Source organism: Vipera ursinii (assembly GCF_947247035.1).
Source record: "Vipera ursinii genome assembly, chromosome: 3".
NCBI classification, from domain to species: domain Eukaryota; kingdom Metazoa; phylum Chordata; class Lepidosauria; order Squamata; family Viperidae; genus Vipera; species Vipera ursinii.
Window position 1 is genome coordinate 203,976,281 of NC_139516.1, and position 23,237 is coordinate 203,999,517.

The window sequence follows — 23,237 nt, forward strand, 5'->3', positions numbered from 1 at the left end:
AACATGTTTGCTAAACCATGTTGGTTGTTCCAAATGCATTGCCATTTTTTTCCTGGCAGCCAGCTCACACTGCTCATTTTATGACAGCCAACAGGCCATCCTGCTATCAACTAGGATGTTTTTATTTGCAATTGTGACGAATATCTGTAGTTCGAGTGTAGGATGAGGATGGAGGTTCGTTCTCCAAGCGTGTGGGTTGGTGTCTGAATGTTTCGTTATTTGGCTAGGCAGAATTTAAGGGATGTCAGCCGCTGCAGATGTGACCCAGCCTGGTAACAAAATGTTTGGAAACCAAACCCCAAACTTGGAGAACGAACCTTCACCCTCATGTTTTAATTTCGTCGGTAATACATTTGTGGATGGATTGTTTTAAAAATGTCAAGCCCGTGTGTGGAGATGTGTAGAAAAAATAATGGCAACCACTACTGTTTTCTCATTTCAGACAGCAAGATTTTGTGTTTGACTCTGGGCAGTTTAGGAATTCAAACCTGCAGCGACGAAGTAAGAAGCGACTGGCTGATTTCCCCTTGTACGTCTCTGGAAATTGAGGCCAGGGTGCATCCCTTCGGCTGGTATCAGAAATCTTGTGAGTACCGAGTTTGGGCCATATATGAATAATGGGGTTCAGTCTAATGACGGATGCATCTGTAAATGGCATAAGACGCAGCATGTCAGAGATTATTGAGAAGATACGAGGAAGGAATTCCAGAGAGACTTCTGTGGGAGGGAGAAGGATAAATAAATAAATTCAAAGATCAGAATGGCCCCAATCCTCTTAGCTTTTCATAAAAGGTAAAGGTAAAGGTTCCCCTGCACATATGTGCTAGTTGTTTCCAACTCTAGGGGCCAGTGCTCATCTCCATTTCAAAGCCGAAGAGCCAGCGCTTTATTGGACTGGAACTAAGAAGAGTTTCCACGTACACATTCATGTCCATACATCATACTGAGAAGACTTTCCACATACATGGACATGTTGATATCCATTCATCATGTTCTATCGGGATTTCTTCACCCACAGACCTCTTTCAGTTGCTAGCTGACAGTATGGAGGAGATGGCAGAAATTTGCAACCCGCCCATCATTAGACATTTGCCAGATAACACTTGCCAGAGTTCTGCTTTTCTTGTTTTAGAATCCAAGGCAATCTTTCATTTTCAGTAATGAAAGCCACATATTTTTATTTGTCCTGCCTGGAAAATCCTTCACATCTTTCACATATGCTTCCTTGGTTGAAGGACCCCAAAAATGAGAAGTGGGAACAGAAACTCTAGCCAAAAATAGGTAAAGGGTCCAGCTGTAAGCTAAATTCCTTCAAGATGTTTAATCTTTCCTGCAATGTGTGTTTCGAACAGATTGCCAGATGTGATCCAAGACATTTTGATGATGCTTAAGCCAAAAAATATCTGAATTACCCTTCCATATAACATATGCTCTTGTGTACATATATGCACATATATGTAGCTCAAACGTTGCTTTTGAATGGTATTAGAAACTACGAGGTTTTCTTATTTTTAAAAATTGTATTAGGGAATCTAATCCAGTTTAATAGCAGGTTAGTTTCTGCTTGAGTCTGCAGGAAAGTATTTCATACTGTGCTGTGTACATATGCAACTGATTATTTAAGCAGAGACAGTAAATACTTACAGTGCCAAAGGCCCAGGCAATCTGGAACATAAAGAACTTTTAGATTTTGCGTCTGAATTCTGCCCAGGGAGTGTGAATTCAGCCTGCAGATGGCTTTTTTTTAAACAGACGTCAGTATTTTAATCAAAATAATCTTTATAGTTCTTCATCTTCTTGCTAAGCGGCATGCTGTATTGAGCAATAAGACTTCGTTCTGCTTAAGTAGCAAACTACTATCATATCCTCTCTGCAAGGGGTAGAGTTTTCCTGAACTTCCAAAGGGTAGAGTCTTTTCCAAAGCAAGAGAAATCATTCTGTTTGACTGGAGAACGGGAACAAAGCATCCTACAAGGAAACCGAGAAATCCAGAAGAAGCTCAATAGTTCAGTTATTTGTAAACCTCAAGCGGGTTTTTGTGTTCAGGGTACAGGTTGTCCTCAACGTACGATCGCAATTAAGTTTACGTTTTATTGTATTTGTATACCGCCCTTCTCCCGAAGGACTCAGGGCGGTGAACAGGGCATACATAAAAAATACGAGATACAAAAATTAAAAAAGAATTAAATAATAGCCCAGTTAAAACAGTCGGTAACAATATACAATATAAAAATCCCCATTAAAAATCCCCATTAAAACCCCAACATATCCCCATCAGGCCAGGCCGGCTTGTACAAATAGATGGGTCTTCAGACCGCGTCGGAAGGAGCGAAGGTCGGGCGCCATCCGGAGCTCAACCGGCAACCGATTCCATAAATCCGGAGTGCCCACAGAGAAGGCCCTCCCCCTGGGGGCCACCAGCCGACATTCTCTGACCGGAGGCACCCTGAGGAGGCCCTCTCTGTGGGAACGCACAGGGCAGAGGAAAGTTGACGCCGGCAGCAGGTGGTTCAGCCCAAAATTTCTGTTGCTAAGCTAGACAGTTGTTAAGTGAGTTTTGCCCCATTTCATGACCTTTGTTACCACGTTAAGTGAATCCCTGCAGTTATCCAGTTAGTGACGTGGTTGTTCAGCGAATCTGGCGTCCTCGTTGACTTTGCTTGTCAGAAGGTTGCGAAAAGTGATCACCTGACCTCGGGACACAGCCACCGTCATAAATATGAGTCAGTTGGCAAGTGTCCGAATTTTGATCACGCGACCACGGGGAGGCTGCAATGGTTGCTAGTGTGAAAAATGGTCATAAGTCACTTTTTACAGTGCTGTTGTAACTTCGAACGGTCGCTAAACAAACTGTTGTAAGTTGAGGACTATCTGTATTATAGAAAGTGTAGGTGTAGGGAAGGTGTAGGTGTAAGCCTTGAAGGACAGGAGAATGACCCACAAGATAAGAGAAATTTGAGCCTGACCAAGAAAATAATTTGAGAAAATCTCTCTGACAAAGCTCGTCTCTAGTTCGCATGAACATACAGTAAGGGAGGAGACAGCGGCATTCAGACTTGCAAGATTTTGTTACTATGGCTCTTATGGTAAAAGTAGTACTGAACTACACAGCATTGGTTTCTCAGTCTGATCGACCTTGTAAGGCTGACAGATATAGGACTGGCTTCCAGTCCATAGGTCCGCTTTGTATAGGCTGTTATAGTGCAAATGTACACAAACTTCAGCAGAAGACTACTGTGACAATAGATATATCCTGTTAAATCCAGCAAAATGATATGATGTACAATGTCCCACACATGATTCCTTTTTATTTATTTTATTTATTTTATTTTAATTCCATTTATATCCCGCCCTTCTCCGAAGACTCAGGGCGGCTTACAAGCTTAGCAGTAGCCTTCATTCTATGTATATGCCTGCTTATTAGGGCTTTCACACACACCCCAAGCGGCATTATTACAAAGTCAGCTTAATTGCCCCCAACAATCTGGGTCCTCATTTTACCTACCTCGGAAGGATGGAAGGCTGAGTCAACCTTGAGCCTGGTGGGACTCGAACCTGCACTAATTGCAGGCAGCTGGTGTTACTTAAGGAGGCATTAGCCCACTGCTCCACCAAGGCTCTACATACATTATTGATAAAGTCTGGTGCTACTGAGCTTTATTATTTATTTTATTCATGAAATGAATTGATAGGGCTGCCCAACTAACACACAGGTGACTCTGGGCAGATTATGACACCAGAAATCCACAGCATAACTATCCAACTCCACATTCCCTGGCAGCGGCAACACAACCAGACCTACCACTTGATCGTCTCCATCTCCGTTTGAGGTCTCCAGGCCAACTGACAAAACATACCTTCAGAGCCTATTGGAAAAGCAATAAGGTGAAGGCCAATTATACCTCTGGGGGAATGATGTTGCATATAGAAGGGGCTACCACTGAGCGGACCCTTTTTACATGGCCCCACCAGTTGTATATCTCCGATAGGACCTGCAACACACCCTGCTTTGTCCCAAAGGAGGCAACTGGACTTCCTTGTTTTTCTTTGAAGATGTTTTGTTTCTCATCCAAGAAGCTTCTTCAGCTCTCACTGGATGGTGGGGAACGGAAGGATTTATACTCCTTGCAGACAGCTGGATATTTGCATCCAGTCAGAGCTGAAGAAGCTTCTTGGATGAGAAAGAAAAACAAAAAAGTCCACTTGCCTCCTGAAAAAGCACCTTTGGGACAACCGTGACCTGGATGACCGGGAATCTCCATAGACATACCCTGCTTTGATGATTGATTATTTATCTTCCTGCCTCACTCACCAAAGAGTGTTGTTTTGCCTAAACATTATTGCAGAGGCTATCTCAACTTCCTTTGGTAGGAGGTGACTAGGCTGAGCCTGAAGGAGGAGTCAAATGCATCATCAGTCTTGAGTCCCTTCTTTCCCACAAGAGATCTAAGTCCAGCCCTCCTTGAATTCCATTGACTCTTATCTGCTGCCCATTCACTTTGGCCATTAGTAGTTCGGATTCATGTAGAGAGCTTTATATATTCATTTGAACTGCCAGTTTTCCTGATTTCCTTCACTTGACACCTTTCTTTATGTCCCATGGCAGGATAACATGACTTCCTGGGAATCTCCACACTGCATGTTTGTGACACAGATTTTTTTTTAAAAAAAAACAGGCAGAGGTTCCATCACATCATTGTGGCTGCCATCTTGATTTTGCTTTTCTAACCATGCATGGCTCTCCTCTGTTCCTTTAAGTCACCACGATGTAAAAAAGATGTTGAGACTCTAGAAAGAGTACAGAGAAGAGCAACAAAGATGATTGGGGGACTGGAGGCTAAAACATATAGGGAACGGTTGCCAGAATTGGGTATGTGTAGTTTAATGAAGAGAAGGGTGAGGGGTGACATGATTGCAGTGTTCCAATATCTCAGGGGCTGCCACAAAGAAGAGGGAGCCAAGCTATTCTCCAAAGCACCTGAAAGCAGGACAAGAAGCAACGGATGGAAACTAGTCAAGGAGAGAAGCAACCTAGAACTAAGGAGAAACTTCCTGACAGTTAGAACAACTAACCAGTGGAACAACCTGCCTCCAGAAGTGGTGAATGCTCCAACACTGGAAGTTTTTAAGAAGAGATTGGACAGCCATTTGTCTGAAATGGTATAGGGTTTCCTGCCTGAGCAGGGGGTTGGACTAGATGACCTCCAAGGTCCCTTCCAACTTATTATTGTTGTTGTTATTATTATTATTATTATTATTATTATTATTATTATTATTATTATTATTATTATTATTATTATTATTATTATTATTATTATTATGTGTTCCATGAATCATTGTTTCTGTTAACAAAAGTGGCCTCTTTTCTTCTTCCTTTCACAGCAATTGTGCCCCCTGTGTGCCCACCCGCTCCTTCGCTAGAAAAACAAGAAAACGGTAAGAAAAAGAGATCTCGAGTCAATGGAAGATAATTGAGCTTCAGGTTCCTGGGAACCAGGAGAAGGGCAGGCGCAGAAAGTCCTTGACTTATGACTCCAGTGGGATTGGAACCTCCCTAGCTAAGTAATGTGGTCATCTGATTTTATGACCTCTTTCACCAGGTCTCACCAGCAAATCATTGCAGTTGTTACCTGAAATCATGCAGCCATTCAGGGAAACTGACCTCCCCCCTTTGACTTTGTTTAGTCATAAATTGTGATCACATGAACCTGGAGTACTGCATCCAGTGGTGGGATTCAGCCACTTTGCTCCAGTTCAGTAGAACCAGTAGCTATTTTTTTGTTGACTTCGGCAAACTGGCTGATGCCCTAGCTCTTTTTTCGCAAGGCCTCCCCCAGGCCTCCGAGGCTCAGAACTAACTTCCGGAAGTGGCATCCACGAAGTTTTGGTGGCCCGTTCTGGGCCTGGGAGGCCTCCCCAGCTCGGAATGGACTTCTGGAAGTGGCGTCCATGCAAAGAACCAGTTTGTTCATGTATTTGAATCCCACCATTGGCCGCAACCATCATAAATACATACCAGTTGCTAAAGCACCAGACTCATGATCATGTAATTGTGAGGATCTGTAACGACTGTAAGTGCAAGGACTGATCATAACTAACTTTTATTAGCACTGTTGTAACTTCGCACAGTCCTCAATGAATCGTCATAAGTCAAGGACCACCTGTAGATCTAATAAAGCTCTTCTCCTCTGCAACTTGGAAATTCAGTTTGGGAAAAGTTTTCAATTAGCAATAATTGCATCTTTGAAATTCATTCAGCGGAAGTTACACTCAGGCCTGCAATATCAAGTGGACCATACAATGTGGAGCAATGGAGACTTATTATGGGATTGCTGTGGTTTGCAACTACTGATTTGGAAAAAGAATGCTTTGCCCTGTTTAGAAGCCACCTATTTTAACATCCAGATAAACATCTGGTGTGCTTTCATGTTAACGTTGGCTGGCTACTTTCTTTCAAATGACAACTTGGTGGGTAGGGAAAATTGCCAGTCCCGGAAGTCTGATTATAGTTATTACCCACCAAAGATTTCAGGAAAGTGGTACATATTGTCACACAGTATTCCCTCGTCGCCAGCAAGGCTCGCAGAAATACTTGTGTGCAACAGGTTCTTGAAATAAATATGATCTGCTCGGATTTCTTTGAGGAAAATCTTTGCTATGATGCTCATACAGTTAGATATCTGAAAGCTAGTCACTTTGAACAAGACAGAAAAAAACGCCCTTCTTTCTTTATTTTTTCCTCCTTTTTTGAAAATGTGATGAACCCTAGTGGAATTCTGGGACTTGAAGTCTACACAATCTTCAGGTGCCAAGGCTGAGAAACACTACGTAGAATGTAATTTCCAGAGACAAATTCCTGGGTCAAAGTCCACAAAATTCAGCGGGATAATCTTCTGACCAATATAGCAGTTTGTAAATCATCTTGTAGATCAATGTTCTCCAAAGTGATACTCCTTCAGATCTTCAACTTCCAAAAGTTCTAGTCAACATTGGAAGTTTAGTGCTGGCCCAGCTAGGAGATGTCAGGCTAATATTCCTATCTCCACCAGGTGATGGGCAAGAACATTGATTTCTGATCCATTTAAGTTCTCCCAAAATTCTGTTTGAGGACCTCCCATCTTTTTGGCTTGGGAAATTTGGAAACCTATCTTGAGTTTCCATGGACCAGAAGGAAAACTGGGATGTTGCTTTCTACTTTTCCCTTTAATTCCTCAGAATTCTGTCCACCATCCCAACTTCACTATATCATTTTTTGGGGGTAGGTGGACACCCTTCTTTAAAAAAAGCACTGAGTTCCACCCACCCACCACTTTTATGGTGTTTAAGATGCCTGTGGCTTGGAAGAATTACAAGGAGTAAATATAGTTTCTGAAGTTAGTACTTCAGACTCAGTGCACTTTGCAGCATGTTAACTGTTCATTTTTTTAAAGGAAAGTCTAGAGAAATGTGATAGACACCAAGGGAGATCACAAAGCGGGATCCCAAAGACCTACCTACTAGAAGTCTAGTTTAGGTACAGGTAATCATCTTGAACATTTGTTTAATGATCATTCAAAATTACAACAAAGATGAAAAAAGTAATTTACAACTGGTATTGTACTTATGACCACCACAGTGTTCCCATGGCCACATGATCAAAATTGAGATGCTTGGCAACTGGCATGTATTTAGGACAGTTGCAGTGTCCCAGAGTCACCTGATTGCCAGTTGTGACTTTCCTGTCTGGCTTCTGACAAGCAAAGTCAATGGGGGAAACCAGATTTGCTTAACAATTCACTTAAGGACTGCAGCAAAAAAGGGTCATAAGATTTGGGTGATTTGTTTAAAAACTGCTTTGCTTATTGACAGAAGTTCCTGTCCCAACTGTTGTAGTAAGTCAAGGACTACCAGTATGTGTAAGACCTAAATATTTAAACCGTGTAGAACAGGGCTAGGCAACTTTGGCTCATTTATGACTCGTGGACTTCAACTCCCAGAATTCCTCAGCCAATTCATTTTATTCACAAATGAATCCAGGAGTTTAACAGTTAATTAAAAATAAGTAAATGAAATCTTTTTCTCTGGAAATAAAGTCACAGGAGAGCAGTTTCCTTGAACTGTAGCCCAGACAGAGGGAAAACTAAGACCTGTGTTTCTGTCTCCAGTAAAACATTGCTTTCCTGACATTCCTTACTGCTAATTAGGATGTGGAAGATTCATTTAACAACCGGGACAAAAAAGCCATAAAAACACAAGGCACTTAACAACTCCCTTGCTTAGCAATGGGAATTCTGGTCTCAAATGTGGTTGTAAGGCAAGGACTATCTGTACTTCAGAGATTTTTAAAATGGAGAAAAGTTGCAACAGAAGACAAAGTTTGATAACTTGCTCAAATATCAGTCAATCAGAATAGAGCTGGAAGGGACCTTGGAGATCTTCTAGTCCAACCCCCTGCTCAAGCAGGAGACCCAACACCATTTCAGACAAGTGGCTGTCCAGTCCTTTCTTAAAAACCTCCAGTGACGAAGCACCCACAACTTCTGAAGGCAGCCACAATTCACTGTTACGAAGTTTCTCCTTAATTGCAGGTTGCTTCTCTCCTTGAATAGTTTGCATCCATTGTTTCTTATCTTGCCTTCTGGTGCTCTGAAAAATAAGTTGAGCCCCTCTTTTTTGTGGCAGCCCCTCAAATACTGGAATACTGCTATCATGTCACTCCTAGTCCTTCTTTTCCCTAGATTGCCCACACCCAATTCCTGCAGCCGTTCTTCAGATGTTTTTATCTCCCAGGCCTTTAATCATGCTCTTCTTTGCACTTTTCCCAAAGTCTCAACATCTTTTTAATAATGTGGTGACCAAAACTGGACGCAATATTCCGGGTGTGGTCTTACTAAAAGGTAAAGGTAAAGTTTCCCCCGCACATGCGTGCTAGTTGTTTCCGACTCTAGGGGCCGGTGCTCATCTCCGTTTCAAAGCCGAAGAGCCAGCGCTTGTCCAGTGGCGTAGCGTGGGTTGTCAGCACCCGGGGCAATTTGCGCCCCCTAACCCGGTGACGTCATGGCACCGCCGAAAAGACGCGCCCCGCAGCGGCGTAGACTTTCCAAGAAGAGTCGCGCGCATGCGGGATGCTTCCGGGTCCCTCTCGAGGGCGGCTGGGCGGGGCTCCGACCTGCAAGAGCCGCTGCATTCAAGCTCGCACATGAGCCCCACTAAATAAAGCCACGCATGCGCACGAAGCTAGGCCAGCCAGCCGGCGGGTCCGTCTTCGCTCGGCCAAGCCTGCCGGGGCACCTGCGGGGCGCTTGCGGTTGGCCTGAGCCTGGGCGGAGAGTTGGGCGCTTCTATTTATTTTATTCAGTTTATGTGGCTGCCCATCTCACCTGCCAGACTCGTTTCGCTTTGCAAGAAAGAGCAGCTCGAGAGCGGAGCCAAGCCGACTCTGTGCAGCCCTTGGGGCTCCCTGAGCAGCTCAGTGCAAGCGCGCCCCCCCAGATGTTGCGCCCGGTGCGGCCAGCCCCCCCTGCACCCCCCACGCTACGCCACTGCACTTGTCCGAGGACGTCTCCGTGGTCATGTGGCCGGCATGACTAGACGCCAAAGGCGCACGGAACACTGTTACCTTCCCACCGGAGTGGTCCCTATTTTTCTACTTGCATTTTTTACGTGCTTTCGAACTGCTAGGATGGCAGAAGCTGGGACGAGTATCAGGCGCTCACTCTGTTATGTGGCACTCGGGATTCGACCTGCCAAACTGCCGACCTTCTGATCGACAGGCTCAGCGTCCTAAACCACTGAGCCACCACGCCCCTGTGGTCTTACTAAGGATCTATAAATCCTTAAATAAGTAAGGATATATAAATCCTTGTATGCTGATGGTGTCAGACACAAGTGACTGTGAGTGATTTATTGTCCCAAAACAAATATCCTTTAAAATCAGCCAGATAGCCCAGACATCTTTGGATTGCATTGTCTGGTCTTTTCTTTTTCTTTTGAAGAGCATAAGCAGTCATTTTCAGAATTGGGTCTGGAGCTAGACAAATAACTTCTACACTGTTGGAACTGGCAACTCAGACTGCGGAAAATTGATGTGTAATTATTGTTTAAACTGTTTTTCTTAAGTTCCTGTCCCTGGAAAGCCTCCATGTCTGTTGTTTTTACGGCAAAAAAAAAAAAAAACAACACCCTGAAGAGTCTGCAAAATCCCCCTTCTGTTTTTGTTTTTAAATGCAACTATTAAAAGTGTGGCTTCTGTAAAACAAATACGCAACTGGAAATAAAAGCAAGGAGGTTGTTCAATTTTTGCACATTCCAGGGAAGACAGTAGATTGGATCTGATGCTAACCATGATTTAGTTTCTTTGAAATCATGCCAGTATAAGCAGGAAGAAGGCAGTCTTTTTGAAATATTCCACCAAGTCTGAAGTCAAAGCAGATTAGATGGGCGATTCGTCTAAACCAGACATGTCAAACACAAGGCCCGGGGGCCAGATCCGGCCCGCGAAGTGGTTTCATGCGGCCCACGAAGCCATCCTGGAAACAGTGAGGGAACGCCCCCCGCTGCCTTGGCCCTGGCCCAGAGACCCTCCTCCTGCCAGAGACCCTCAGATCTGTCCCACTCCTGCCCAGGCCCCCAAAGGCACCCTTGATGCGAATGATGTAGAGCTGGCCACGCCCACCCAGCAGGCCATATGCACTCTAGCCACGCCCACCCAGTAGGCCACACCCACCCAGGCCACACCCACCCGGCCCACTGAGGGCAACCGCCATGCTGATGCGGCCCTCAATGAAATTGAGTTTGACCCCCCTGGTCCAAACTATTTCTAGTGGAATGAAAAAAGCGTCTCACCATTTCTCAAATGCGGAAGTCCCATTTCCTGGTGACCAGATTACAGGTAGCCTTTGACTTTATGGCCACAGTTGAGCTCAACATTTCTGTTGTCTAAACGAGACAAGTTATTAAGTGAATTTTGTCCCATTTTACAACCTTTCTTGCCGCAGATGTTAAGTGAGCAACTCGTTTGTAAAATGAATCCGGCTTGCCCATTGACTTTGCTTGTCAGAAGTTCACAAAAGCTGGTCACATGATCGCGGGACACTGCAACCGTCATAAAGACGAGTCAGTTGCCAAGTGTCTAAATTTTGATCACATGACCATGGAGATGCTGCGACGTTCTTTCGTGTGAGGAACGTGACATTCTTCAGTGCCATAGTGACGTCAAGTGGCCACTAAACGAATGGATCGTTAGTTGAGGACTGTCTGTATTGAAAGACATCTCTGTGGGAAGAATTTCCTCTGGACATTGAATGGAAGGATGAGAACCCAGGGAGGCTACAGACAACTAGAGAGAGGGTAATTAATTGTAGCTCTAATTATAACCTTCAGTAGAACATTTGCACATATTTCTTGACAAGAAGAAATATGAATTTACTTAGCTGTGACTCACATGCCCCACTGATTATTTGGCTCCGCTGATCCATTTATTTTATTTTCCATTCCAACAAATGTAAATTATGGTTCGCAAGACTTCCACTGTTGCATTTCTGCATTTTGTTTTTTAGTGACCTTGGACAAATGGCAGCGTTTAGACAGGACCTCCACTATTCTTGATCCTTCCATTTCTAAATTTGATGTCATCCAGGTCAGCAGAGATGCTTCCAGTGACTTTGCTGCCATCCGAGATTTTTGTCTCTCAGGTAAGATGGTCTGTTTTCCAAAATGATGCTCCTTTCCTTTCCTTTCCTTTCCTTTCCTTTCCTTTCCTTTCCTTTCCTTTCCTTTCCTTTCCTTTCCTTTCCTTTCCTTTCCTTTCCTTTCCTTTCCTTTCCTTTCCTTTCCTTTCCTCTCCTCTCCTCTCCTCTCCTCTCCTCTCCTCTCCTCTCCTCTCCTCTCCTCTCCTCTCCCGTTCCTTCCTTCCTTCCTTCCTTCCTTCCTTCCTTCCTTCCTTCCTTCCTTCCTTCCTTCCTTCCTTCCCTTCCCTTCCCTTCCCTTCCCTTCCCTTCCCTTCCCTTCCCTTCCTCCCTCCCTGCCTCCCACCCTTCCTTCCTTCCTTCCTTCCTTCCTTCCTTCCTTCCTTCCTTCCTTCCTTCCTTCCTTCCCTCCCCCCTCCCTCTCTCCCATCTTCCTTCCTCCCTCCTTCCCTCCCTCCCTCCCTCCCTTCTCAAGATTTCAGAAGAGGTTTGCCATTGCCTTTTTTGCTGGGTTGAGAGAAAGTGACTGGCCCATGATCATCCAGACTCCTAGGGTAGAACTAGAACTCATGATCTCCTGGTTTCTAATTTGGTATCTTCACCATTACAACAAACTGCCTCTCAGACTTCTTAAATGCAAGTTGCATTAATTACATTGTCAATTGCCTAACTAAAATGAATGTGTAATTTTTTTAAAAAAACAAACTGGGGAAATAACCGTTAGAGGCAGGGTCTAATCCGGACAGACCAAAAGGGAGTTACTGAAATCTTTTTAATTACTAACTTCTAAGAAAGCCATTTGAAACTGGAGGCTGAATGATGCCCGATCAAGAACCCCGGGGCTTATATTTCACATTAGATGCCTTTTAGAAGTTTATCCCAACTTTAAAGGGGAAGAAGCAAAAGAAAAAAAAGAAGAATTTATTTAGCTGTGTCTGGAAGCCCTGATTATTTTTGAAATTTTCTGTGCAGGAATGACATACATTCTTTCTATCTGATGCAAATTAATGACGTAGATTCTTTCGATCTGATGCAAATTGCTGTCTACAGGATGGTATCGCTATGGCCAAGAGCAGACATTTAGAATTTCAGTTCTAGATTCAGCTTTTCAGGGCTGGTCTTCCAAAGGCATTATTCATGTTTTGAGTTTCTCTCAAACATCAACAACCCAAAAGCAGACTCATAGCCGGATCCTATTTCCTGCCTTTTGGAAGGTGAGACTTATCACATTTATAAAACAGATGATATAAAATTAGTTTGGAAAATCTTCCTCCTCCTCCTCTTCCTCCAACCCCACTCCCCTCTAGCCCTGATGATGTTACCTAGTTTGTGTAATGAAATGTCTGCAAGAAAACAACCAAACTCAGAGAGCACCGAGGTCTCCACAGTCCTCTTCCTCCTCTTCCTCTTCCTCTTCCTCCTCCTCAAACTTCACTCAGCCTGCTGGTCACAATATAAAGGGAAACTGCTTTATTCCTTTACAAACAGGCCTAACTTCACCATTAAGTACTGATAATAATTAGTAAGGTAAAGGTAAAGGTAAAGGTTCCCCCACACATGCGTGCTAGTCGTTTCCGACTCTAGGGGCCGTTGCTCATCTCCGTTTCAAAGCCGAAGAGCCAGCGCTTGTCCGAGGACATCTCCGTGGTCATGTGGCCGGCATGACTACACGCCAAAGGCGCACGGAACGCTGTTACCTTCCCACCGGAGTGGTCCCTATTTTTCTACTTGCATTTTTACATGCTTTTGAACTGCTAGGTTGGCAGAAGCTGGGACGAGTAACAGGCGCTTACTCTGTTACGCGGCACTCGGGATTCGACCCGCCAAACTGCCGACCTTCTGATCGACAAGCTCAGCGTCCTAACCCACTGAGCCACCGCGTAATAATAATTAGTACTAAGAAGTATATCCTGCAGCAATTTTTCCTCTATCTATATGTGTCCAGATTGCATCTCTCAGAATTCCCAGCCTCTCTCTATTTGGAGTGCATCATGTTGGGAAAAAAAAGTGTCCTACGTTATCGTATACAAAGCTGTACCTTTTGTAATAATTGTCCTTCCTTTTCATACGATATTTATGGAAGTGCTAGGATACGGGGTGTCCAATGTGACACAACTGAAAGCAGCTGAAAAGAAATCGGGGCTCTAATTACTCTAATGGGACAGTAGATAGATTCTGTTTGTTTCTTTTGATGACCCTTAAACCATCTCCTCAGATCACCTTCTAAATGTCATCACTGTAGCCACGTGGGAATTGCCCAAACTTGTTGGCTCCATTATGGATTATGTTCTCCATTTCGATCTCCAAAATATCCGGTTTTTTTTAACCTGCTCTTTGTTTTATCTGCCTATGCAATTCATAGTTTATTATTTATTTATTTATTTATTTATTTAATTTGTATACTGCCCTTCTCCCGAAGGACTCAGGGCGGTGAACAGGGCAATACATAATAAAAAATAAGGTACAAAAATTAAAAAGTAATTAAACAGCAATGCCCGTAATAAATTAATACAGATTAAAAGGTTAAGATCAATTTATAAAACCCGACCCCATCCCATCAGGCCAGGCCAGCTTGTTCAAAGAGGAAGGTTTTAAGATCGCGCCTGAAGGAGCGGAGATCAGGCGCCATCCGGAGCTTGACCGGAAGATGATTCCATAAATCCGGCGCGCCCACAGAGAACGCCCTCCCCCTGGGGGCCACCAGTCGGCATTCTTTGACCGGTGGCACCCTGAGGAGGCCCTCATTTGGTCATTTCTTTCTTTACAGTTTGTTCAAAGGACAACTTGTGCCTATTGACCACCCTTGAAATGTTGCCATCGGCGGCACGGTGCATGTTCTACCCGGAAACACAGAGTTGTACCCTGAGTCTACAAGGCCACCACTGTCGTATTTTACTCAAAGAACCAGCTGCTTATATCTATCGAAAGCAAGGTGCGTACGTGGCAAAAAAAAAAAAGATTAAGGAGACTTGATTTGTTAATCCCTGAAGCACAAAAGAAGTGGAAATAAAGCAGCATGGCAGTCGATCTTACAGCCGTCGAACGATGCCAAGTTTGGTTAACAAAAGAAGAATAAAACGTAATACAAGATAAAGCTGCCCCCAATCAAAGGCATAGACGAAAACCACAAATGCAGGCAGGAACAGCATACACTGAAATGAAATGAACCTTTATTGTCAAAGTACAACTATGTGTACATTGAGATTAGCTGAGCCTCCCCATCTTACTACACCATGTAAGTTTAAGTTTAAGTTTATTTGATTTCTATACCGCCCTTCTCCCGAGGGACTCAGGGCGGTTCACAGGGCATATATAAATAGCAGTACAAAAATTAAAAAGAAATTAAACCAATGCCCAATTAAAATACAACAACAATAAAATAGTAAAAAACCCATTAAAAAACCCATATTCTCCCATCAGGCCAGACCAGCTAGTTCAAATAAGTGGGTCTTCAGCCCGCGGCGGAAGGAGCGAAGGTCCTTCCGGCCTCCCAAGTCAATTCTGCATAAAATTCACAAAAGTTATTTCCCGTTCAAAAGCCTAACAGCCCACGGATAAAAGCTGTTTTTCAGCCTGTTGGTGCGGCTGGCTATACTCCTATATCTCCTACCCGATGGTAGGAGAGTAAAGAGATACCGTCCACAACCAAGTAAATAATGTCATGTCAGGAGCATCTGCCCAGTGTATGCTAGACCCAACCAAGTCCAGATGAGACATTCCATATAAAGTAGTAGAGATAAGAGGGCCAAGTCCCTATGGGACTTCCAGGTGCAGGCAGACAGACAAGCAGACAGACAGGTAGGTGATGGCCAACCAACCAGACAAGGATCAGAAGACAGCAGCGGTGATAGATGTAGCAGTACCATGTGACAGCTACATCAGGAAGACAGTGGATGAGAAGCTGAAGAAGTATGGAAAGTAAAAGGCCAAAATGGTCCCAGCGGTGCTGTGACCTCTAAGCTGGGAGAATGGCTCCAGCAGGTCCCAAGAATGACCTCAGAGCTTTCTGTCCAAAAGCGTGCAAGTGATAGGAACAGCTAAGATATTGCGCAGAACCCTCAAATTCCCAGGCCTAGGTAGAGAACCCAGGATTGAGGAAGACACATACCACCCGTAAGAGTCAGAAGGAAATTTTTTTGGAAGAGGTTTTGCAGAGTGCTTTGGGGAAGAGTTTTTGTAAAAGTCATTGCATCTCTTGGGTTATATGTAGGCTTGCCGAAGCTGAATTTCAGTCTAACTTTATAGTACCCAGATTGAAATTTGCATCATTAGGCTTAAAGCTTCTTCTCAAAGAGTTTTTTTTTAAAATCTCTTCCTTTGGTGCAGATGTGTTTCTACCCATGGCTGAAAGAAACAAGGACCTTTCGGTATTCATCCCATCACATGGGACCTTGTTAGGCATCTCCCAAGTCATTCAAGTGGGTTCTGAATGGAAAAGCATTGGACGGTTCCTTGGGGTTCCTTATGCAGCACCTCCAGTGGGAGAGAATCGGTTCCATCCTCCACAGCCTTTCACCTGGACAGACTTCTGGAATGCAACCACAATCCGGTGAGGAAGACAAATAGCCCCTTAACAGCCAAGACCAAGGGTCTTCAAAATTGGCCCTTTTATGATTTGTGGACTTCAACTCCCAGAATTCCTCAGCCAGGGATGCTGAAGTTGAAGTCCACAAGTCATAAAAGGGCCAAGTTTGAAGACTCCTGGCCAAGACTCACTTTCTTAGTTTAAGTATTTACAATCACAATTGAGCCCAAGCTTTTTGTTGCTAAGCGAGACATTTGTTAAGTAAATTTTGCCCCATGTTACAGCCGTTCTTGCCACAGTGGTTAAGTGAGTCACTGCAGTTGTGAAGTTACATGATGAAAATTTGGGGTGTTCAGCAACCAGCATATATTTATTTAAATTTCACACAAATGCAAGTCCTCGAGCATGAGTTAGTGTATTCCCTAGCAGATTCATCTCACACCAAAATCTTGCCTCTTTCTCTAGTTACCTCTTCAGAATTCAGTGGAGCATATGGATCAGAAATCTTTTAAGGTCCTGAGGCTCACCTTGCAATGTTGAATGGGTGGAAAAGAGAGAAAAGAGAGAACAAGAAAGAAAGAAAAAGAAAGAGAGGAAGGGAGGAAGGAAGGGAGGAAGGGAGGGAGGGAGGGAGAGAGGGAAGGAAGGAAGGAAGGAATAAAATAATATGGCGGTGTCAGTGATTTGGGGTGAAGGATCTCCATGACTGTGGAGGATCAAGATTGTCATAGAAGTTTCACTTTTCCAGATTATCACTAATTACTCGTGAATTATGAAGTATATTAGATCATGATAGAAAACTGGAAACCTCTGCTATGCTAAGATAAGGGTAACATGAATGAATATTATTTATGGCTGACCTTAGTTCTCAATTGACTTTCTACCGCAGCTTCTTTCACTGTATTAATTGTGAATTAATTTTAATGTTGAATTAACTCACTTTCTTAGATACCATAAGTATTTATGACTGCCATTGAGCCCAAACTTTTTGGTGGCTAAGCAAGACACAAAAATTTTGTGAATTTTGCCTCATTTTATGACCTTCCTTGCCACAGTTGTTAAGTGAATCACTGCAGTTGTTAAAGTTACATGATGAAAATTTGGGTGCTCAGCAACCAGCATGTATTTATTTATTTTATTTTATTTTATTTATTTTATTTTTTATTTTAATTCCATTTATATCCCGCCCTTCTCCGAAGACTCAGGGCGGCTTACAAGCTTAGCAGTAGCCTTCATTCTATGTATATGCCTGCTTGTTAGGGCTTTCGTCCCCCCCCCCCAAGCGGCATTATTACAAAGTCAGCTTATTGCCCCCAACAATCTGGGTCCTCATTTTACCGACCTGGGAAGGAAGGAAGGCTGAGTCAACCTTGAGCCTGGTGGGACTTGAACCTGCACTAATTGCAGGCAGCTGCTGTTACTAATGTTTGTCAGGTTCATGTAGTAGCCATTTGTGACTTTCCAAGCTGGCTTCTGACAAGCAGAGCCAATGGGGGAAGCCAGATTTGCTTAAGGACCATGTGATTTACTTAACAACTGCGCTGTTTTACTTAACAGCCATGACAAATAAAGATCATAAAAATCACACGGCTCATTTAACAACTGCCTTACTTAGCAATGGAAATTCTGATTACCATTATGGTCATGTGCAAGGCCTACTTCTAATCTTTATTTTGGTCTAATGCACAAGGAAGTCTTACATTGATGGTTCGGCCTGTGCTGGAGTTTCCACGAAAGGAAAGCAATTGTAGCAAATCCTCAAGCTTGATGTTAAAATGTTTACAAGAAAACAGTAATCTTTTTTTTCCTTACAGTCGGTCTTGCGTTGTATGATTGGATGGTTGAGGGAACTCTCATTTGGGGCGACCTAATTTCTTGGGCACCTGAGTTGTGTGGGTTGCGTTAAGTCAACCAGATCTTGCTAACAGTTTACCACAAGAGAGGCCATATCTTGCTCATCCAGGTGTGCAGGGCCATGCAGTTCAGACCCACAACAGTGAAGCGCGTTGCCTTGAGCCACATTGTCATTCTTTATTGCATTCCTTTGCTTCAGAAAAAAAGGGTATATAGTTAGGGTCTTAGAAGCAAGATGAGACTTAGCAGGTGTCTTTTATATATACATATACGTATATATATATATATATATATATATATATATATATATATATAGCTCAAAAAAAATAAAGGGAACACTTAAACAACACAATGTATTGTATTTAATAGTAGGATGTCTTATCTTGTGTTCCCTTTATTTTTTTGAGCAATATATATATATATATATATATATATATATATATATATATATATATATACATAAATATAAAAGATATAAATTATAAGCGTTCCTTCTTGATGAAAAGCTACTTGAAATTGTTAATTCTTGAGTGTTCATGCAAGAAATCAAATTTAAAAGAGATACCGAAAGACCTCCTTGTAGTATTGTTGTACTCTGCAGCTTTTTATTATGCCTTTACTAATTAATAATGCTTTTACTGCTTAATTATTTAATGCTTTGTTAATAATACCTCTGTCTGTGGACTGATGATTTAGAATAAATATATTAAGTACAGGATAAGGAAATAATTGAGAGTTACAAGCAATACAGTCCACAGAGACAAGCCTTATTATTATTTACGCAGTATGACAAAGAGTAACAGCAAAGGGAAAAAATCCCTTTTTCATGATATTTACAAATTAAAGTTCAACCCAAGTGAAGGACGGAAGATGGAGATAAACATAAACAGATGATGTATCTATTTTGTTATCCATTCTTAGGGGATTTAATGACTATTCCCAGGTACTTCTAACATTATGTATAGCTGTATTCTATCTTGGGATTTGGGATCACAGATATTTGATATTTGAAGAGCTTTCTAGAATTTATCTATCTATACAAAATCTCTTCATGCCTCCAGAATTACTGCAACAAAAGTCCAAATCTGATGTCTAAATGGCTATGGATTTGGTTCTGTTATTGTGAGATTTTTTGGATGGTCTGATACATCTAGACATGCAGCTCACCATATACCTGTTCTGATGCATGGTTAAAAAAATAGGACTTCAACTATCTCTGATTGGGATGCTCTTCAAAGGTATGGATGTCTGTTCCGAGAATTCTCAGCATTGACTACACTGACTAGGGAATTCTGGGGGTTAAAGTCATGCATCTGGAAAGTAGTCAGATTGGGAGAGGTTGTTTCTCAACCTTGGCAACTTTAAGATGTGTAGACTTCAACTCCCAGAATGTTCTGGTAGATCTAGACAATTCTGGGAGTTGAAGTCCATACATCTTAAAGTTGTTCTACCTGATGCATCTTAAAATTGTTCTAAATGACATTGTAAAACTGATCCGGCATGACATCCACCATCTTATTCCTTTGTTTCCTCATGAGCACTAGAACTTTAAACAAATACTAAGTACTTTATTGTATCTTTAGAGCTAACTGCTGGCAACCAGGAGATGACAACATTTCTTCAATCAGTGAAGATTGCTTGTTTTTGAACATCTTTGTCCCACAGAACAATGTAAGTACTGGATTTTTGGACTATCTTAGTCTTCTCTGACCATTCCCTCATTCCAGGAATCTACTCTGAGGAAAGATGCATGAGTTGAGGTTGCTAAACTCACTGATGATAGGATCTTTTGGGATCTATGCTTAGGTACTCATGGAATGTCATGATCATCTTTAGACAAAGGAAGGTTTGGAATGAGCAGTTGATGAAATTAGGAGTCTTGAACATTAAGGAGTTAGATTGTGTAGAAGTCTATGTGTCACATTATGAAGCCCTTTTAGATGGTAATATCTTCGAGACAGTGTTGTCCACATGGTGTGGCCAAAATGGTCAAGATGGCCACCACAATGACATGATCAAAGCTCCCTTTTGCACATAAATAATAAACAATAACATAACATAAATAATATTAAGTTGGGAAACCACCAGAAAAATATAGAAAAACACAGAGGTGTAAATTCAACTGGGAGGTTAAAAAGTGTCATGTGCAAAGGGTTAGGACCATAGTTAAGTTGCAGTTCAAAGATTTATTGCTCAGTGCTCTACACAAGAATCTAGTCAACTAAAGTTCAAAACTAAATTGCCAGATAAGGGTCAGTGGAATTCAGGAGGAGTTGGACTTGGATGTTTGTGGCAAGGTACTTATTCTAGGCTGATGATGCACTTAACTCTGCCTCCCCCGGCTCTGCCTATTCTTCTCTGACAAAAAAAAAATGAAAGAAGAATTATGTATCACTGCAAAAAAAACACACAGAATAGTTTGTTTTCAAAGCAGTTCTGAGAATTTGGGAGCAGGGAGGAACACCAGAAAGTGAGAGGGTGATGAAGTGGCTTCAGACTCATGGATTTTATGTTCCTCAAACTTCAGACACTTTAAATTGAACTTCAGCTGAATGGAAGCTGATATTAAGATTTTCCTGTGCATGGGTAGAATGAAAGATGACCCTGACTTATTGGAAACACTTTAGATTTTTAATGCGGTGGGGAAATTCTGCCCCCGGATGTAGTCCTTTCGATTTAAAAATTGAAAGGAAGTTCAGAATGTACAGGAATACTATACCTGTCTGTGACCCTTGAAAACAGCTGCATCTTTACATAGAATTGTGTGATTACCCCATGTCAGGTATCCCATGATCTCAGGAAAAAATAGGTTTGGTGTAAGAAGCCACAAACAGCTGCTATGTTCATGCCTCCACTCTCTCTAACACTCCTTCATGCCTTCAAAAGTGAAGTTCTCAAGGCCCTGCTTGGGTTTTTTGTTTTTCCTGTTGTTCATAATCAGGCATCCAAGGACCTCAATTCTGAACACTGAAGTTGTTGTGGAGAAAAGAAAGAGGGAGGTGTTGTGCTTTTTCTCCAATTTAACCAGACGAAGCTGTTTCGGAGAGAACTATTGTTTTGAAAAGACAGAGGGGAAGAACTATGTTAGTCTATAGAAGGGGTAGGCAACCTTGGCTCTTTTATGACTTGTGGACTTCAACTCCCAGAATTCCTGAGCCAGCATGGCTCAGTTTGGAAACCTCTCCCTTTCCCCTCAGCATGACTGGCTCAGGAATTCTGGGAGTTGAAGTCCACGAGTCGTAAAAGAGCCAAGGTTGCCTGCCCCTGGTCTATAGCAACAAATTGAGTTCTGATAATACCTTCAAAATTAACCAACTTTGCAGGATCCAATCTGGGTCGGCCACCGGGACCAGAGGTTTAGTCTCGTGGCTTTTTAAGATGTTGATTGGGGTGGCCAGCCATCAGCACACCCTAATCAACATCTAAAAAGCCACATACAACAGGTACTATAAATAGCACACACAGAACAGCACACACTGCAATTCCCTGAAGTATTAGTACCGCTTTATAAAACCCTAGTAGGATCACACCTGGAATACTGCAGGCAATTTTGGTCACCATACTACAAAAAAGATGTTGAGACTTTGGAAAAAGTTCAGAGAAGAGCAACTAAGATGATCAAAGGCCTGGAGAGTAAAACATATGAAGAACGGCTGTGGGACGTGGGTTTGGCTAATCTAAAAAAAAGAAGAAATAGGGGAGACATGATAGCAGTATTCCAGTATTTGAGGGGCTGCCACAAAGAAGAGGGCATCAACCTGGAATTAAGGAGAAACTTTCTAACAGTGAGGACAATTAACCAGTGGAATAGCTTGGCCTTAAAAATCATGGGCATTCCATCACTGGAGATTTTTAAGAAGAGACTAGACAGTCACTTGTCTGAAATGGTATAGGTTCTCCTGCTTGAGCAGGGGGCTGGACTAGAAGACCTCCAAGGTCCCTTCCAATTCTATTCTATTCTATTCTATTCTATTCTATTCTATTCTATTCTATTCTATTCTATTCTATTCTATTCTATTCTATTCTATTCTATTCTATTCTATTCTATTCTATTCTATTCTATTCTATTCTATTCTATTCTATTCTATTCTATTGAGATGGTCTCCAGCAAGAGTCCAAAATCTCAGAAGACAAAAACCTGTAGTCCTGATGACTGACCCGGATTGGATCCTGCAACATTACCCTGGGATATGTATATTCGCCTTCATTCATTAACCAACTTTACTGGGGCATAATTATGTGACTTCAAATGGACATTCTTCATCTGTGGAGACAACCAGGATAGATTTAAATTTCACACAAATGCAAGTCCTCGGGCATGAATTAGTGTATTCCCTAGCAGATTCATCTCACACCAAAATCTTGCATCTTTCTCTAGTTGCCTCTCCAGAATTCAATGGAGCATTTGGATCAGAAATCTTTTAAGGTCCTGAGGCTCACCTTCCAATGTTGAATGGGATGATCTGAGTGGAAAAGAGAGAAAAGAGAGAACAAGAAAGAAAGAAAAAGAGAGGAAGGAAGGAAGGAAGGAAGGAAGGAAGGAAGGAAGGAAGGAAGGAAGGAAGGGTGGGAGGCAGGGAGGGAGGAAGGGAAGGGAAGGGAAGGGAAGGAAGGAAGGAAGGAAGTGGGAAGGAAGGGTAGGAGGCAGGGAGGGAGGAAGGGAAGGGAAGGGAAGGGAAGGAAGGAAGGAAGGAAGGAAGGGGGAAGGAAGGGTAGGAGGCAGGGAGGGAGGAAGGGAAGGGAAGGGAAGGGAAGGGAAGGAAGGAAGGAAGGAAGGAAGGAAGGAAGGAAGGAAGGAAGGAAGGAAGGAAGGAATAAAATAATATGGCGGTATCAGTGATTTGGGGTGAAGGTTCTCCATGAGGGTGAAGGATCAAGATTGTCATAGAAGTTTCACTTTTCCAAATTATCAGTAATTACTCATGAATTGTGAAGAATATTAGATCACAGCAGAAAACTAGGAACCTCTGCTATTTTCAGTTAAAATTAGAACTCCTCTCACAGTAGATATTTTTGGCCCTGATCAACTTTGGCTGCCATGAGGATGACAAGTTAGCAATGCTAAGATAAGGGCAGCCTTAATGAATATTATTTATGGCTGACCGTAGTTGTCAATTGACTTTCTGCCACAGCTTCTTTCACTGTTTTAATTGTGAATTAACTTTAATGTTTTGTTTTACTCTGAGCTGTCT

At 42.5% G+C, this 23,237-nt stretch overlaps 1 protein-coding gene across 1 annotated transcript in view; it reads left to right on the top strand.

Annotated features, from left to right (window-relative positions):
- The window catches only part of TG (thyroglobulin), a 136,043-nt gene that overhangs the window by 55,584 nt on the left and 57,222 nt on the right, over positions 1–23,237 (top strand). Inside the window, exons 31-36 of the mRNA XM_083360020.1 lie at positions 443–586; positions 5,383–5,436; positions 11,538–11,672; positions 14,434–14,598; positions 15,993–16,215; positions 19,629–19,716. Of these exons, the coding sequence (XP_083216146.1) occupies positions 443–586; positions 5,383–5,436; positions 11,538–11,672; positions 14,434–14,598; positions 15,993–16,215; positions 19,629–19,716 (809 nt within the window). The remainder of the gene's footprint in view (positions 1–442; positions 587–5,382; positions 5,437–11,537; positions 11,673–14,433; positions 14,599–15,992; positions 16,216–19,628; positions 19,717–23,237) is intronic.